At 36.1% G+C, this 20,128-nt stretch overlaps 1 protein-coding gene across 1 annotated transcript in view; it reads right to left on the bottom strand.

Moving 5' to 3' along the window:
- The window catches only part of ercc6l2.L (excision repair cross-complementation group 6 like 2 L homeolog), a 67,530-nt gene that overhangs the window by 16,659 nt on the left and 30,743 nt on the right, over positions 1 to 20,128 (bottom strand). The window contains exons 8-16 of the mRNA XM_018259169.2: positions 19,316 to 19,456; positions 15,699 to 15,815; positions 14,920 to 15,039; positions 10,570 to 10,641; positions 9,903 to 10,048; positions 9,698 to 9,793; positions 9,227 to 9,326; positions 7,139 to 7,291; positions 4,920 to 4,991 (exon numbers count right to left, since the gene is read on the bottom strand). Coding sequence (XP_018114658.1) covers positions 4,920 to 4,991; positions 7,139 to 7,291; positions 9,227 to 9,326; positions 9,698 to 9,793; positions 9,903 to 10,048; positions 10,570 to 10,641; positions 14,920 to 15,039; positions 15,699 to 15,815; positions 19,316 to 19,456 — 1,017 coding nt within the window. The remainder of the gene's footprint in view (positions 1 to 4,919; positions 4,992 to 7,138; positions 7,292 to 9,226; positions 9,327 to 9,697; positions 9,794 to 9,902; positions 10,049 to 10,569; positions 10,642 to 14,919; positions 15,040 to 15,698; positions 15,816 to 19,315; positions 19,457 to 20,128) is intronic.

Raw genomic sequence — 20,128 nt, 5'->3', positions numbered from 1 at the left:
GCGAAGCAAAGCATCACTACTGTTATCTTGCAAACTTATTTTTATTCTTCTTCCGTATGAAAGTTTGGCGCGTAACTAGTCCCGCACCGTTTGTCCTAGACCCATGAATGAGGTGTCAAATCGTGCGGCTTAATCGGGAATGGGGTGGTATGACTTTTCTAAGGGGTGGGTGGTTAATTGCCCCTTGCGGGGGCAATTAACCACCCCGAAAAGTCCCATAGATTAACATTGAGGCCAACTTTTGACGGATTCTAGCGCAGAGAGGGAATCTTGTAGAAACGTTAAATTTACCACATTTGAAGAGGTTTGCGACCTGTGTCAGATGATACCCCACACGAGGGTATAAGTTTTACCCCCGGGGCAGGAGAGGTCCCCAAATTTGCCCCATTGACTTATAATGGGGAATTTATCGAATAATTAGTTTGTCGCAGACCCATGAATGAGGTGTCAAACCGTTCAGCTTATTCGGGAATGGGGTGTTGTGACTTTTCTGTCCTATTTTGGGGACCCAAAAAAGTGAGCGGAGCCGCAAACAACCAATCAGATTTTCCCTATTGACTTCAATGAGAAAATGTAAACAGCTGTAATTCTCACAGTAATAAAGCCAGAGCTCCCAAACTTGGCACCGTGGGTCACTGGGTGACTGCAGCCAAAATTTACAAAAAGTGGGCGGAGTCTACAACAGCCAATTAAATTTCAGCCATTCAATTAAATAGGAAAATTTTAAACTGCTGCCGCTCTTAGACGGTTAATGGCAGCCTCCTCAAAGTTGGCACAGTTGGTCACTGGGGGACTGGGATTAAAATTAAGAAAAGTGGGTGGAGCCAAAACCAACCAATCAGATTTCTTTGATTGGTTTTAATGGGAAAAATTAAGAAGGCTGCCATTCTCTCAGTATTGATGTCAGGGACCTTGAATATCACAAATGTGGTCGCTGGGGGTTTCCACTTCAAGTTTAGAAAAAGTGGGCGGAGCCACCAACAACCAATCAAATTTCATTCATTGATTTTCAATAGAAAAAAATAGAAATGCTGCCATTTTTACACATTAAATGACAGCATTCCCAAACTTTGGTATGTTAGTCACTGAGTGACTGTGGTTCACAATTAGGAAAAAAAGGGGCGGGGCAACAACAGCCAATCAGATTTGGGCCTGAGTTTTGCCACGGCAAGCACCACTCACATTTTCTTCAGGAAATGTACCTCTCTAGTTTTATTATATCATTCTGTCGAAGAAGACCCGTATACCAGTGACATAGCTAAGATATGCATAGCCAAATTATGTTATGCAAGTGACTCACAAGGGTGAGGTGGTAATACCACTACAGGATACCCAAATGAGACAGTCGGTCTAAAACAGCTGCAAACCTGGCATAAAATGATATTGGAAACAGCTACAGCATAACATTTTCTCATCTATTTACATTACTAGGAAGCTACATTAAAATGTATATTTAGACTGTGGTGGAGACACATCGTAATAATCAGCTGGAAATAAAACCATATATATCTTTTAAAATAATGGTGCTCTATTTTAAAAATGGCAGCTTTTTTGAGGCATCACCTTCTAAGCTTTCAAGTTTTTAAATGCATCCTTTTTAGGCACATCAAGCTTACATAAAGAAGCTGAATTTACAATACACATATTTAGTGCAAATACCAAGAAGTAACTATTTACCAGAGCAATGCAATGCAGTGTGAACATCAATAACTCTAATTTAAAATATAAAGCAGACGTATCAAATAGAGTAAATGTCAATTTTATATGTTTTCAATTAAGTTGTTTTTGTCCTGCACATAATTTTTTATAAAAATATCTATACATTTTTATCAAGTTTACTGGCCTGCATTTTCCATGGATCCACATTGCCTTACGCGTTTTGGGAAGAAGTTCCCTTAATCAATAATAATATGATTAAGGGAACTTCTTCCCGAAATGTGTAAGGCGATGTGGATCCATCTCATGTTGGAATAAATTCCTTATTTATTTTATCCAGAGTGCCGCCTGTTTGTTTCTCTATTGATGTAATATCTCTGTTGGGGTGCCCAAATTTATGCACATATCTAATTTTGTTATGAAGCATATTGCATATTTTCTGTTAATCCAATAAACTTTATGTCACTGCTGAAATACTACTGTTTTCATAAGGCATATTATATTTTAAAAGGAAGATGCTACTTTGAAAGCTCAGCCAATGATAAACAAAACCACAACAAATTAAAGGAGAAGGAAACCCTTTTGCAAAAAACCCCCGTAGCCCCCACCCCAGGTAGACCCCCTCCCTCCTCCCCCCAGGCTAACTACACCCCTGGGCAAACACCCCATACTTACCTCTTGGTGCAGATTCGTCCAGCGGGGTTCCATGCATCCATCTTCCGCGACCTCAGTAAACTGACTGGGAGATTGGCAACTTCCATGTAATTCCGCTCATGCGCAGTTGTTGCAATCCGTCAAACTGCTCCAACTGCGCATGCACGGAAATACCGATCTCCCAGTCAGCTTACCGAGGACGCGGAAGATGAATGCATGAAACCCCGCTAGAAGAATTTGCGCCGAGGGGTAAGTATGGAGTATGGTGCATTTCCCCGGGGGGGTAGCTAGCCTGGGGGAGGAGGGAGGGGGGTCTACCTGGGGTGGGGGGTACAAGGTTTTTTGCTTTAAGAGGAGTTCCCAAACTTTTGCATATGACTGCCAAACATCCATTAAATTGTAGTGAATGTTTTAAAATTCTCTATCAAACTGGACATTTATGACCCAGCAGTTCAAATATTATCAGAGTTATTAACACTTATGATGGTCAGGATCATTCTGGCAATGAAATATAATGGGGGTGTTATAGTTGAGAGGCGGTGCAGAACTTTTACACCCAAATAAAAAGAAGCTCAACTAAAGAAGCATTGTTTCCATTCGAAGTAGCACGTAAAAGACATTCATAAATTCACAGATATCACTATAGATGCTTCCTATACCTATAACAATGCCTCCTAAATCAGCCCACAGTATTTTTTCTTACAGTTTATATATTTATTTTGTCATTTTCTCAACCTAACATTTTTTCACATGGCAAACAAAACTTTCATGACAATGTTTCACATATTCCAACAATTAGCAATGCACTAACAACAAACAAATTGATTAAGTTGTTTCCAGTAGGAAAATAAATATAGGTAGTGAATACATATTCATAGAATTATCCAAACTATGTGGAATCTAACAAACCAAACTATGAGTATGGCCTACAATTTTATTTAATGTTGACACTCAGGACAAGAAACACAAAGGAAAAACACAATGCCTGAGTTTGTGTCAGCAATCCTCCTAACAGTAAGTTAAGGCCACAAAACCATATTGTGTGATATACAGATTTTTAAGATTGCAAAATGGATAAAAATGTGATTAAACATAAAACAAAACAAAACTAATCTTTCCAATATTGGCGAATATTACACTCACACTCAACTTTGTCAGTTTGCAGTATCTTATCTCTTGTCATGACAGAATGACAATATATGACTGCCACACGTCTTCTGAAAACTTTAATAAATATGATTACCTAAACTATATGGAATGTATAGACCTCTGCAAGCATTGAATTCGGTTTTCTAGGCAAAACTAACAACAACACCAATTATTTGCTAAAGCATAGTGCACATCAAGAATCTGCAGTTTTCTTTTCTAGTCACCCTTCATGACAGTATCACATCTTACAAACATATCTTTAATATGCCTGTGTACAGTTATAATACTTGTTGTGGTCATTACAATTTAATTCTCAAACTTGACATTATGCTTTCCTTCCCAGTGTTACATTACAGCTATAACAGGCAGCCTCTAATAATGGTGGCAAGCTACTGCTGGCATAAATGCAAAACAAATACAGGTATAGGATCCCTTATCCGGAAACCCGATATCCAGAAAGCTCCGAATTACAGAATGGCTGTCTCCCATAGACTCCATTTTATCCAAATAATCCAATTTTTTAAAAATGATTTCCTTTTTCTCTGTAATAATAAAACAGTAGCTTGAACTTGATCCCAACTAAGATATAATTAATCCTTATTAGAAGCAAAACCAGCCTATTGGGTTTATTTAATTTTTAAATGAATTTCTAGTAGACTTAAGGCACGAAGACCCAAATTACAGAAAGATCCGTTATCCGGAAAACCCCAGGTCCCGAGCATTCTGGATAACAGGTCCCATACCTGTATATGTATTTAAGCATAGACTTCGCCTGTATAATAACTCACCAAATGGAGTAGGTGGCCCAGGTGCTCCTGCCCCAGGCCGTCAGCTCAAGGGAGTGGACAAACCGTATACAAAGAAGCAAAATCTTGGAGCAGGGCACTCAAAAGGTCACGCATGGATCAGACGAATGTAGAGTAAAAAATAGAAATCTTTATTGGTATAAACTACTCATGCCTGACGCGTTTCGTGTCAAAGACACTAAATCATAGGCTACCAAGCTACTGCTGCCAGCCACGCTGCAGTGTTACTTGGTCTGCATATAGACTAGCAGTTTTCAGACAACGCTAAAGAAGAAAAATTCGACAGCTTTTCACATAATACATTATGTTTTACATTAAAATATACAATTTATTTTTTATCACTATGCTTTGTATTAAAGAATGTTCTCTTGTACAACTTGAGCGCAATGAATGAACGCTTTTGCCAAAGATACTTTTTGCCTATTCTTTTAATCATGAATAATATATGGGCTTTGTTTTCTTGAGCTATACAGGGAAATTGAAGCTACTCCATGTTTGGTCCTTTAAATGTAGATAATATATAATATATAATATATAATTTTTAGAAGCAAATGGTATTCCTGTTTATAGTGGAAAGTGTAATATAGTCCCTCGGTATTGTATTAAATCTGAAATCCTATGTATAATAAAAAAAATTGAAAGCAAAAATCTTACCATTTCTGTATTAGGTGTCTGACTTACATACATGGTAGCACTTGTTACTCCAGCTTCCACCTGTTTTTCACGCTATGAAAGACAAAACATCTATTAAAGGTTTATTCTTGCAGGCCCTGTTGAATTTGAACAAGTTTGTGATGTCTTTTTTGGTTATATTTATTTTCCTTTCAAGAATTGATTCTTACCATAAACCTCAGGTTTGGTGTCCCTCTTCTGGCTGGTTTTAGTCAGACTACTGCCAGAAGAAGTAAATGACTCAAGATTTTTGGGTAGTGTAGACTGGCCTCAATCTATAGTATATGCACCTTAACATGGGGTCAGGTTTGTGAGAACAATAATATAGCTTGTTTTCCTGATAACACCATCCAAGATTGAAATTATTAAAAGGGGGTACTCCCTCCAAAGAATCTTTAAAAAGTCCATTTGACAGCAAATAAAATTCTGAAGTTTCCAATACACATTTGGAGTTGGAGCTGTATTATACTGTATGCAGGACTTTGAGGGAGAGAAAGCAACAGTTGAAGGTTGTACATGGATTCCAAGTTATTCTTTACTTACTTTGAGGCAACCAGATGGCAATTGTATCTTTACTTGGTTATGTGGACTTATTTGCAGTGCATGAAGTGGTGGTGGTGGAGGGAGTTATATTAAAGGGATACTTTAATAGGAAAAAATGCATTTTGTTTTCAAAATGCATCAGTTAATAGTGCTGCTCCAGTAGAATTCTGCAGTGAAATCCGTTTCTCAAAGGAGCAGATTTTTTTATATTTAATTTTGAAATCTGACATGGGGCTAGACGTATTGTCAGTTTCCCAGCTGCCCCCAATCATGTGACTTGTGCTCTGATAAATTTCAGTCACTCTTTACTGCTGAACTGTAAGTTGGAGTGATATCACCCCCTTCCCAGCTGCAGAACAATGGGTAGGTAACCAGATAGCAGCTCCCTGACACAAGATAACAGCTGCCTGGTAAATCTAACAACAGCACTCAATGGTAAAATTAAGGTCACACTGCTACACATTCAGTCACATTGAGTAGGAGAAACAACAGCCTGCCAGAAAGCAGTTCCAGCCTAAAGTACTGGCTCTTTCTGAAAGCACATGACCAGTAAAAATGACCTGAGATGGCTGCCTACACACCAATATTACAACTAAAAGAAATACACTTGCTGATTCAGGAATGAAATTTTACATAGTAGAGTGAATTATTTGCAGTGTAAACAGGGTCATTTAGAAATAAAAGCTACATCATAAAAATCAATATTTATATTTTTATATTATATAATTATATAGTTGAGCTGGCAAACCCCCACTCACTTTCGAATGCAAACCGACTGACTCACAGGTTAGAGCATTTGGGGAGTAGTGAAAGCTCTGAAAAGTGTAACATATCAATCCTAAATATGGTCAGCTAAATTTCTTTAGTCTAAGTAAAGGTGCAATTATATAAAGGGCAGACTATAAACGGTGAGTTCTGATGTCATCAGTTATAAATGGTGAGTTCTGATGTAATTTCTGTCACTTGACTCACTGAAATTTGTGTATTATAATAAATAAAGTACCCCCAGTTGTAAAATATGAGGATATTAGAAGTTAACTCGGAGTTCCATGACCTGTATAAAAACACTCGGCCTTCGGCCTCGTGTTTTTATATGGTCATGAAACTCCTCGGTAACTTATAATATCCTTATATTTTATAAGAGGGGGTACTTTATTCACTATATAACATGGTTATGATCTGTGCAAAAATATACAAGGCATAAAAATCAGGGTTGAAGCAAACAGTAAACACCAAAACACCAAAGCTTCAAACTTTTGAAAATCTGGTGATCGGTTTCTATAGGTGGTGCAATTCAGTATACATTGTATGTGGCCGTGGTGGCACTCAGACATGTAAAATAAAGTGGGGCAAATTTACCAACATCACGCAAATTTGCACCTTGGCAACCTATAAGTTTTTTCTTATTTCAGTCAGCTGCAGGAAGAACAGCAGCAAGAAAATTGCTAAATGATTTGCAAACGCCATATATGAGCCATTCTTACAGATTAATTCATAAAATCAGTGTTTTAGTTGAAAAATAAAGCAATATGTCCACAAATGTTGATTAACTAGAACATGCTACGTGATTTAGAATTTATAAAAGCAATGCAATGCAGTATACAACTAAACAATGTTGTTAAAATACAGTGGAAGAAAAAGACAAGCAAGTCTCTCACCTCCAATATATCTCTTGTCAGGCAGCTTCCTTGTGGTCTTAGTTTGAACAAATTATTGATGCCAAACAGCTCTCCTTTATGTTCCTTTGAACCTTGTACAGCCTCAAAATAGCGCTTTGCATTCTCACTTCCAACCACTGCACACTGAAGTTGCTGTGTTGTAGGTAAAATTTTGTAGAAAATACAATTTATTATTTTTGTTAGACATTTCCCAACAAAACAAATGCAAGCAATGTATGAGAAAGGCAGTCAGATTTTACTGAAAAATATTTTCTTTAGCCCAATTAAGAAAAAATGTGTTCCAAATCTATGCTTGCCAGGTTTTGAGGTTCAAACTCAAATGTTCCCCTGCAATTCGAAGGCAAAGAGCAAGGTGTATTGTGAAGGGCGACAAATTTTTTTTAAAGCATGTTTTTTCTGGGCTGTCTGATAGTTAGTATAGATATGGATATATATATGTATATAATTTATGTGAAGGTATGAAGGGGTGTGTATGGATGCTGGGTTTTTATTTGGAGTGGTTGAACTTGATGGACTTTCTCATTTTTCAACCAGATTTAACTATGTAACTATTAATCTTAGAATGGACACAAAAATCTTTCAGTTCATCAGCCATTGGACACTCCTAGTTAACCTTAAAATTATGCAGACATTCCTCTTTTAATAGGTCTAAGCATACTTACTGTATACAAAAGTGACTAATACCGTAAGAAAGCAACTAAGGAAAAGCCCCAGTGCCACTTTGCTGTATAGAATCATACTCACTTTATGTGACACTTAGGGGCCGATTCACTAAGAGTCGAATATCGAGGGTTAATTAACCCTCGATATTCGACTAGGAACTAAAATCCTTCGACTTCGAATATCGAAGTCGAAGGATTTAGCGCAGATAGTACGATCGAACGATCAAAGGATTATTCCTTCGATCGAACGATAAAATCCTTCGAATCGAACGATTCAAAGGATTTAAATCCAACGATCGAAGGAATATCCTTCGATCAAAAAAAGTTAGGCAAGCCTATGGGGACCTTCCCCATAGGCTAACATTGACTTCGGTAGCTTTTAGATGGCGAACTAGGGGGTCAAAGTTTTTTTTAAAGAGACAGTACTTCGACTATCCAATGGTCGAATAGTCGAACGATTTTTACTTCGAATCCTTCGATAGTCGTAGTCGAAGGTCGAAGTAGCCCATTCGATGGTCGAAGTAGCCCAAAAAAAAACTTCGAAATTCGAAGTTTTTTTAACTTCGAATCCTTCACTCGAAGTAAGTGAATCGGCCCCTTAGTATAAAAGCCAGTACAGTTTGTTTTGTTCCTGCTAGGGAGAATATACGTTTTGCACTGGTAGGCAGATGGAAGTTTTCTTGTATCTATAAACCCAAATGTTTATATAGAAGCTTTCTTAATGGTATAAAAAAAAGGACCAATCAAATCCATTCTGCCTGATTTTCTCCAAACATGTGATGCAAACTAGCATACCAGAAGATTACTAGTATACACAGCAAGATTTTCCAACCTGCCTAATCTGAATGAGCCTCAATCATATATTAATGAGAAAGGGCATAATTTGGGCACTTATTCACCTTCCAAGCTTGGTCATGAGAAGGGATGCACAGAATACATGTTTTTTGGATTATGTGAATATCGAATCCAACTCAGAAGATATGTCCGAATTGCACATTAACATTTAAGAAAATTCATAAAATTGCATGGCTTGTGAAGAAAAACTGTTGAATTCAGTTCAGAACTTTAAAATCAAAGACTTTAAAATTCCACTTGCTTGAACACTTTGCCAGATCTGAATCCGAAAAAGTAAAGTGTTGAATTCTGTCAATCTCTAGTCAAGAGTGCAGAGTTAGCAGCAGATATGAACCCATGGAATGTGCATTGAACAACCCCCCTGTTGTATGTTTGTACTAAAATTCGCCAGCTCAAATGCACTTTCATTGTACTTTACTTATATTTATGTATCAATGTATGGTTACCTTAATAATTAGGTGTACATACTCAACCACACTTTCCCATTGCATAAACAGAGAAAAAAAATAATATGTAGAACAATAGTTTATAATAGTCAAACAAATGTTACCTGTTTGTAAACTTGTCTTAGATATATCATTTCTTCCACTGTCCCCAGAGATACAAACCTAAAAACTTTCACATCTCTACATTGTCCAATTCTATAGGCCCTGTAAATAAATAAAACAATTAACAATACATTTTATGGCACCGAATCCCAACTAAAATAACTTTTCAAGCCTCCACGTGTGAATAGCTCGTATATGATTTTCAGTACAAATTATATTGTCTCTGCCACCTTGTTTAAACCACCTGCCCTTCTACAAACTAACCTGACAGTACTGTTTATTTTCCTGGCAGCTATATGGCAGTACATTTCCTATAAAATATATAAAACCAAATAGATTGTTGGGAGTCTTTTAATCTTAAACTGGCCAATGGACAGATATTCCTAAAAAGCACAACAGCATGTTAATGGGGCAAGGTACAAACACATTTACTAGCTAATAACAAACCTAGAAACAAAGCAAAAATATATTACCTGTCAATAGCCTGTAGATCATTGGCTGGGTTCCAAGTGGGATCAAAAACAACCACAACATTAGCTCCAATGAAATTGAGTCCTAGACCTCCCGCCCTTAAATAAAACAAGAAAGTAGCTTATGAATTCTAAAATCAATTTTAATGATAGTCCAATATTTCAGTATTTTAGGATGGAAAAACTTCAATTAGATATTCTCACGTACATAGTAGAAACTAGGCAAATGTTTACATCTTGCATAGTGTTGAATTCCTTCACAATTTTCATTCTTTCTTCTGCCTTTGTATTTCCATCAAGTCTTCTATAGTCCAACCCGGAGGCCATACAGTATCTTTCCAAAACATCAAGCAACTATAAAAGAAAGAGCAACAAAGTAAATGGAATGCAAAGACATATGCAAACACCAGTATAACTGCCAAAATAACAAAGAAAAACATTTTGGGGCAGATTTATAAAAATTATAGTGGATTTCTGAGGGAAGGGATGTTAAAGCATTTCCTGTTTTGACAAATGTGCAAAAAAAGTTCAAAGTTTTCCTATAATGGGTTATAATTCAGTGGCAGTGCTGAACTACATTATCATCGTGAATTTAAAGCACGCCTAAAATAAGCCAACAACATGGTTGATTTAAATGTGATTCAAGTCACTTGCTATACGGGTACAGAATTCGGATGCACACATTCGAAGATATGCCACATTTGACTGAAATGTCATCCTACTTTAACTATGCTTATAGTTTCTCTTCCCACCAATTCAAATAATAAAATTGAGGAAGAAAGTGTGGTTGGCAGCTTTTTTAAGCAGAACCTTTTGCTTTATCATTCAGTAGTTGCAGCTCAGCCAAGCATGGTAGACATCCTACTAAAGCTTACCTTTGTGGAAAAGGAGAAAAGAAGAACTTTATCCTTGTTTTTTCTGCAATGATTTAGAAGCTTCTGAAGGACCTGGAAATGAACCAAAGGACACCAGTGAACCAATCTTTCCAACTGGTGCTGCCAAAAATGGAAAATATTTCATTGTTGCATCAGTAATTATGCAAAACTTTCAAACTAAAAGGATGTGAGCCTAGTACACATTATAATACTATTTATAGTACATCGAATGAATGAGAGGTTAGTGCCCCTATTTCTTGCCTTAGGTTATTTCGAGAGCTCAAAGCTCCTTGTGAATAATCTGTTACTCATTACAAAATCAACCATATTGATTATTTTGACTGGTGGACTACATCGGGACCATATACATAAAGTGACGTCATTTTTGGGATTAAAATTATATTTAAACTCTGGTTATTTGCGTCATAGTGCCATTACCGGATTCCATTTCAGAACTTTCTCTGTAAATCAGCATGAAAGAAGTTGGCGATCTAATGCCAGCTACTCATAGGCTCAGATCCTCACTTCTAAGGGGATGGATAGCATTTCTTGCCTACTTCTTGGTTAAGTTGTATTCCTCTTTTAATGCATGTACTAAGGAAACAAGCATATTCCTTACAGATTTAGTTCCTAGGCTTGCATATTGACAGTTTGCAATGTTGTTCTGCTAAAGTGAAGGCTTCTTGGAACAAGACTTACTAAAATAATCCATGGGATATTTGCCTCCAATCCCTCTCCTTCCTATGTTTATACAAAATGCTAACTTCTCATGCTCATCCGACTTCAAGATGCCAGCTACCCGCCCTCACAAGATGTTCTTCTGCTAGAGGACTATGTAATGTGGAGACATGTGTGTAATATGGATACTGTTAATGTTAAGGAAAGCATGTCCACATCTGGCAATATAAGTTCCAAGTTACTCCGCTGACGCAATGTACCAAAGGGAAATAAGGAATCTTCTGCACCAGCTCTGTTGGTTGCTCCCAAAGGGCAATAAATATTTGAACTATTTTATTTACTCAGTTATAAATATTTACATCATTAATCAACACAGTTGCTTAAAAGACTAAATTACAATCTGCTATTTAAAATATACCATTTATATCACATAAAACCAGGTGTGAATCAGCATCCTGAATAAAACACAGATCCCAATTCATTCATAAATCCAATTCATGTGTCAAGCAGTACAAAGTAAACTTGCCTAGGGCAAATGCTGACAAATTAATTAGCTTCAGCATTACATTTATTATTCTACGTTAAGTGAAACAGTTAGAAACAACAGCAAACTAATTTGAATTAGCAGGAACAAAAAATGAGCTTTGGTGACCTCGAGTTAAATAATGAACAACACACAATTTGAGCTAGGAAATTTTTGTTATATACAAATCACATTTCGGTACCTCTACTATATACTGCAGTTTTGTAACCTCTGACCAACAGGACTGCTATCTGCACAGTAAAAATTATTAAATACAAAATGGTTTTGCAAACCTTCTTGAAAAAAGCATTGAAAAAGGGAGACTGATATTGCAGTAGTATTTGACAACCATGCAATTGAATTGGATGCTCACCCAGACACAGGTTTTGCATAATGAAAGATGTTTTGGGCCCACATTCGCTTTAAGGTTCACAATTCAACATTACTGTTTTTAACCATCTTTGTTTCTGCAACTATGGTATACAATGTTCCCTCCAGTAATATGTAGACAGTGTTTACTAACATTTCCTTTGCACATGTGTAATGCTTGCAGAATGTAACATTTTGCTCAACACAACAGTTAAAATATAATGGATGTATATGCTGCAGCAACTATATTACACTACACAAGCCCAGTAAACCTTTAAAAAATAAAATAAAGGTATTCTATTGCCCTACACATGTGCCCACTGTATTGTTGAGTTGCCATATGTTAGGAAATGTAGGGGGGAAGGAGGGTACCCCCAAAAAAATTTATTTTTCATATTATCACCCTTAAAAAAGTAAAAGACGCCAGCGTTTTTTGGGACTTAGAAAAAATTTCAAATATTTTTGGACAAACTCCTATCTATTGTATTGAACTTCGCAAGTGGCACAAGAGGTAACATTCAGTAAAATGTGTAAATTAGTGAATTAGTGTAGTTACGTCCCTTCGTCATAGCGCAACTTCACTTGGCGTAAGGGTGCAAAGTAGCGCTAGAGTAGGTCCACTTCGCTAGCGAATTTACGCCAGCACCCGTTAGTAAATTGGCGAAGTAACAAAATGACGTCACGCTGGCGAATTTGTGCTAGCGTTAGCCGATTCGCGCTTAAGAAAATTTGCCCCTTACTCTTAAGAGCAACCAACATTCAGAATTACTATACAATTTTTGTTATGCTTTTACAAAGGCACTTAGCATTACCTGCAACTTATTTAAAACCCTTTTCAAGCAATAGCATTATTTGTTTAACATTATAGGAACTTTACATAACTTAAAGGGATCCTGTCATCGGAAAACATGTTTTTTTCAAACACATCAGTTAATAGTGCTACTCCAGCAGAATTCTGCACTGAAATCCATTTCTCAAAAGAGCAAACAGATTTTTTTATATTCAATTTTGAAATCTGACATGGGGCTAAACATATTGTCAATTTCCCAGCTGTCCCTGGTCATGTGACTTGTGCCTGCACTTTAGGAGAGAAATGCTTTCTGGCAGGCTGCTGTTTTTCCTTCTCAATGTAACTGAATGTGTCTCAGTGGGACATGGGTTTTTACTATTGAGTGTTGTTCTTAGATCTACCAGGCAGCTGTTATCTTGTGTTAGGGAGCTGCTATCTGATTACCTTCCCATTGTTCTTTTGTTTGGCTGCTGGGGGGGTAATATCACTCCAACTTGCAGTACAGCAGTAAAGAGTGATTGAAGTTTATCAGAGCAGAAGTCACTTGACTTGGGGCAGCTGGGAAATTGACAATATGTCTAGCCCCATGTCAGATTTCAAAATTGAATATAAAAAAATCTGTTTGCTCTTTTGAGAAATGGATTTCAGTGCAGAAGTCTGCTGGAGCATCACTATTAACGGATTCATTTTGAAAAAAATGTTTATATGTGAATATGTATAGGGCTTGGATTTGATACAGTTGGTCAACATATGTTGCAAGTTGATAAACTGACAATCTCTGATTTTATAGTTGTATGTTTAAGGTTTAAAATGTATTTAAGGGTAGATTGTTTCTAGGTAGACACACATACTGTATATACACACATATACTGTATATACATTTACACACATAAATAACTCCATAAACTTTCATTAAACCTGAGTTCATCTATATGAGGCCATCTGCAAATTTCCTGCAATAAGGGGATTAAGGTCGGATTTAGAATTTATGTAAAAAATTTTTACACTAATAAATTTGAATGTACTCACAACTCGGGAGGTTAAAAAATTGAAAATCTAAAACTCTATCAAATAGTCCACACCCGAAAATTCGAATCGAGTTAAAAAAACTCGAATGTCAGGAAGGCAATTAACATATTCAAATGGTTCACCTGACCTCTGCCATTTACTTGTAAATTAACTCGTCAATTTTTAGGTGGCGAATATTCAAATTAGAACTGTTTCCATGGTCGAGATACATCTCACGTTCGAATTTACATTCTAATTGCTTTTAAATTTGAATTTGTGAATTTTGACAACATTTTTTATTTTAAATTTGAATTCAAATTCGAATTTACCATTTGAACCTTAATAAATCTGCCTCTAAATGTACCCAAGATGTTATAATTAAAGATGTAAAGAGGATTTCTCCAACGTTGACTTCTCCCTTTGTAGCAGTGCCATGTAACTTTTTACAGAGCGGTGAAGTTGAAAAAAGTAATACAACTACCATGTTCAGCCCTCAGCTGAAATAATTCATCCTTAGCTTCCCCATAATGCAGAAAAGATGTAAACCTTCCTGAAGCTATATAATAATAATGGTGCCTTCCAATTTTATACATATAGTGGGACATTTACTTTACGTACAAAAAATATTTTGTATTAACAATATGTCATACAGATGTCATAAGGATGTTTGTGGAGGACTTCAGCAGCCTGAAGGCCATAAAAATGCCACAGAGGCCAATTTTATGGAATAGATTTTTCCTGGGGTCAAAAGTATAAACTGTATCTTAAAACCATCACTCAGTATGGAGCCTCTGTGGTTTCAAAGAATGCAGGCCACAGATAGTGTGAAGAAAATGAAGTGTTGCTAACCTATAGAGGTTTTAATTAATTATATTTCACATTATAATCTATCAATTCAACTTCCTTGTATATTTCTCTTCAGCTAAAAGGGCAATGCCATGAAATTAGTATGCAGAACATGTTAAAAGATTTAAAGGAATACCTTCATTTTTCCACTATATCTGGGGTCAGACAGAGTTTCAAATGCAGCATCCTTGCTTTGCAGTGCAAACTCCGGAAACTTGGAAAACACTTCATTGCAAACTCTTTTAATATGAGCTTCCTAAAATGAACAAAGATTTAGTGAGCAGAATAATAGATGTTTTTTTAGATTTAAAAAGTAATAAGGGTTGTTAGCTACATCAAAAAGCATATGATACAATATTTTTCCCTTTATGTCATCACAGAATGGCAAGACAGTACACTGAACCCAACAAATATGATAGTCTTTGCGGAAGATATCTTTATCCACCTCTTGTTTGCCTTATTTTTGTCATGCGGTCAAGTCTGCAGCATTCCAAGTAAAAAAAAATTATAAGATCAAGCTATCAAGATCATATTGTGTGTGATGATGTCATACATCCTACTCTATTTTGTAAAATTGGTTTGCACAGTACATATATGTTTGCATGATAACTTTACAATGTCACACGAATCACGTGTGCTTATTCCTACTTTTTAAACAAAATTGGTCCAGGATAAAGATAAGTATGTTGAGTGTACCGTATATAGAAGATCCACTACTTGGAAGACTGAATGACAGTAGTTATATGAAACATAGAACAAAAAATGCTTATTCTTAATATAAAATTAGAGCTGTGACTAAATATTGTTCTAAGCTTACTATTGGAACACTACTATTATTTTATTATTATTATTTTATGGTAATGCATGCAAACTAATCTGACTGCCTTTTTATTATATAAAGAATTTTTAACAAACCTGTTTTTTGCTGGTGGTAGTGTCTGTCTGTAAAAGAGCAGCATGATTTGCAACTTTACGTAGAATAGCCAAGTAGCTGAAATAAAGAGTCCTGACACTTTCGCCATAAACATTTTCCTGCAATAAAATTAAAAATTGTTATGGTATAAAAGACAAATCAAGCCATTTTAAACAACAAGGCAAATCTACCTGAAGAGTATATTGCCCTGCCAGTCCCCTCCTGGACCACATTATTTTTCCTTGATCAAAAAAGTTACTTAGTGGCTGTATCAAAGGCAGATAATGCAGAGATCAGCTGGCAGCTTAGCATAATGATTTTTGGAAGTGACATGACTAGAATGATGGAACTGGATATAATAATGGAGGAAATATATAAAAAATGTATTCAGTTAGGGAGGGGGCTTGGGAGGGCAATGATCCATGCTTTTGACTCTGCCTCTAATGAAAAATAATAGAGCTTGATTAAAATTTGGTTTTCCTTGTCTTTTAAGAAAGATTCTTATGTACACACACACCCCACACTTTGAATAAAGATTTCTGTATTGCCTTATAAACTGAACTGAGAATGTGGTAAATTTGTATATTCATGTAAAACCATGTTGTTCATATACAAAAAAAAAAGTATATGTGGCTTTATATAAATTGAGACATACAATATTAAAAACAAAATGTAGGAAATGAGAACCACTACAATGGTTCTTTACAAAACAGTAAAATGTATTAAACCGCTAAGACTGAGAAGCAGATAAAATAAGTGTGACTTAGCAAAGTTTGTACTTCGACTTAGCAAAGTAGTTACTTCCATATAAGGTAGGTACACTGAGTTGCATGCATGTGCAGTAGAATGAAATCAGAACTTAAAAGTAAAACTCAGTAATTCATTTTTGCTCTACTGTGCATGCACACAACACAGGGCTGCAGCAAAAATCCAGGTTCAGAAAAGAAGATGGAGGCTATACTACCCCAGGCCAATGCATGTTTCAATCAAGTGGTGCACCACCCTGGGGTCTGAGGTAAGCAACCTCACTACAATAATTAACCCTTTTCCTTTAATGACCAGAGTTAATCACTCTTTAGTCTAAAGAGGTTGCTGCCAAGAACACAGATTTGGTAGTCTTTGTATGAAAGGTCAAGGGCACCAGTTCAGGCTGTGCCATGCCACAAGGACTGATGCACTGTAGTTCAGTCTTGTAGTAGTTTACACTATGATTGATCTTTTTTATGTGGCCATTATCCCTACAGAAAATGTTTTTATGTACTGGAATGGGGAGAGTTTGTAGTTAAACTGATACAGTTTGATTGCCTAAAAAAATCTGTGGGTACACACCTAACACCAGATACATATGGTGAGCTACTTTAACGGCGAATATATGTTTGGTGGGGATTACAATCCGGAAGCTCTAAAGGTGATTGCCTTGAACATGGGTATTCAAGCATCTAATAAGAAGGTGGTTTATTATTAAGACAAGAGCTATGCATGTATGTAGCTAGCATTAGCAGGCCCAATACAATAATATATGCCAGCTTGCATTCGAATGGTGTTATGGATTTTCTTGACAATAGTCAAAGTTTAATTCCTCAATGCAAGAATATTAAAGGAGAAGGAAAGGCATCCTGCACTTGGGGGTGCCAAATGTTAGGCACCCCCAAGTGATTGTATTGACTTACCTGAAACCCCGAGCCAGTGCTCCTATCAGCAAAAAGCTGCACCAGCCTGGGGTTATACCAGTGAGCACCACGGAGCACTTCTCTTCCTGCGCAGTAGAAAAGCCGAACTTTTAACTAAAAAGTCAGCTATTTTATTCAACTGTGTATGTGTTTGCCCCGGGAAATTTGAAGCAAGAAGAAGCCAGAAGAGGATCGCTCTGTGGCGCTCACTGGTATAACAAGCAGTTTTCTGCTGATAGGAGCAACGGCCTGGGGTTTCAGGTAAGTCAATACAATCACTTGGGGGTGCCTAACATTTGGCACCCCCAAGTGCAGGATGCCTTTCCTTCTCCTTTAAGATTGTTCTTACAATGCTATTTTTGTCAATAAAATACTACAGAATGAAAAACCTAGTGTTCACATTTTGCACTTGCATGTTACTGTTACATCTAATGCAAAATTTCATAGAGTTGCAGTGATTTAATCAAACTGAAACACTTCTTGACTGCCTTCAAATGCTAAAAATTACATCAGATAATTGCATGTTTCCTTAGTTAAGCCTGAGTGAGTTTAATATTCTAACTTGCCAAAAAAAATACAGCCCATATATCAGTAGAAGCATTAAGGCAGTGGACAAATCATAGGCATAGACAGCTTGTAAAAGTCTTTGATTTATAATGTTTTCAGGAGGGGTAACATTATGCTACAATTTTTTCCTTCTTTGTACAGCAAGCAAACAAGTAGTAAGCCAATATTCTCTGAATTTTGTGCATTAATGACAATTTATTAATGTTTTTAGAACACGATAAGAGTACACTTTATGTACTAAGACTTTACATGGTAAAGCAGAGGTCCTCTGCTATGGTTACTACAGCTCTAAGAAACTGAACAGGTAACTAACAATGCAACAGTTAGGTGGTGCAGAAGGTAGGGAAGGTTTTAGGATTACTCATAACCACGGAACGACTGTAAAGTAGATTACAGAAGAACTGCGTCCCCCCCATTACATTTTTCAGGGGACCAGAAAAAAATGGTGCAAAATCTAGAAAATTGTAGGTAGGGCCAAAATTGATGTAAAATTAGGGAAAACTTAAAATAAGGGAATGTAAAATTGAGGTTTTACTTTAATATGTTCTTATCAATAAAGATGCAGTTTACAGGCAACCATATCATTACATGATATTTTAATTTATTATTAAATCCTTTTTATAAGGGTGGTGTATTTAAGGCAGAATACTGCATCTCTTTCCATGTAGGGTTTATATAAAACAGGTCTAGCTGATGGCCATACAGTATACTGTATGTAAAAACCGCTGAGAAACCTGTTATACCCTAATTTTGAACGTGGCATAAATACGGAAGAAACATTAGAATATGTACAAAAAACACACAAAACAAAAAAGTAAATAAAAAATTAGAACCAAAATAAAACTAAATGAAACACTATGAGGCAGATTTATTATTAAGGGTCAAATTGAAAATTCAAAATTTTAAATTGAATTTTTATGGTCAATACTCTAAATTCGATTTGTGAATTATCCAAACTCAATTCGAGTTTTAACTCAAATTTGAAATTTATCATACTTTGACAATTTAATAACTCGAATTTGACTATTCGCCACCAAAAACCTGCCAATTTCATGTATAAGTCAATGGGAGAGGTCCAGGGACCAATCTTAAGTCACCTTCCTGACATTTGAGGTTCATCAGAGAAAAAAAACCTCAAATCAACTTTAGTCGATTTCGATTAGAATTCGATTCGAGTTTTCAAATCTGTAAAATTCGTTCAAGTTTTAGATATTCAAATTTTTTTTATAAATTACCCCCCCAGTCAAATTTAGAGTATATTTGAATTTAATAGAGTTTAAAAATTCACATGAATTTGAAATTGCACCTTTAATAAATGTGTAATATATGTTAAACATGCTCTTCTTCGGTCACAACTGCAAGTAATAATAAAAATGGTTTACTTTGTAACAACATTTTCTTCTTTTACGACCACTTTTACAACTGCACAGCTCCCCTCCTTGTAGAACCAAGTTAACATCTTGGGTTTCTAATACTGTTTGGTAAACAGCTTTCTGGAACTCTGATAGAGAACAGAAAATAATCTGCAAAATAAAAAAATAAATGAAATGCAGTACCAAATTGTAAATACTGTGTTTATTAATTCAGACATTTTTGTGGAAACGTAAAATGTATAGTTTTTATACCAAAAAGCTTAAAACAAAATAATGCAAAAAAGCCTTTTAGAAATTCAGAGAAACAAAGCCCTAAGCCCTGTATGATGCCTATTAGGCATTTCTGTTGTCTACATTATCCACGAATCTATGATTTACAAATATTCCATTGTTGGCCCCATTTTCCCACCTAATAAACAGAAAAAAATTAGACATTCTAATTGGTGGCTTCTTCCACAGCAACAGGTACAAAAAGTGCTAATCACTGTTTAAATACCTGCAGTTGAAACATGCCTTAAAAGCTCAAATAGGACCTTTAGTATATTATGCCATGCAACAAATTAAAGCAATACTTACTGACCCAATACCCACCAAAATTGATTTTTATCTATAACTATATCAAGTCCCTACTTGCACCCTCCCCTCTTTTGTAAAGGCTTAATGGAATTGGCAAGCGAGTCTTAATGACTATGGTTTAATGAGGAGGTAAAGGAAGAAGCTGAAGATTCTGCATATAGTTACATAGTAAGTTAAATCAAGTTGAAAAAAGACTAAGTCCATCAAGTCCAATCCCTCCAAATGAAAACCCAGTATCCATACACA

Source organism: Xenopus laevis, chromosome 1L, assembly GCF_017654675.1.
Source record: "Xenopus laevis strain J_2021 chromosome 1L, Xenopus_laevis_v10.1, whole genome shotgun sequence".
Taxonomy (NCBI): Eukaryota; Metazoa; Chordata; class Amphibia; order Anura; family Pipidae; genus Xenopus; species Xenopus laevis.
This window is presented reverse-complemented; position numbering and strand designations above follow the sequence as displayed.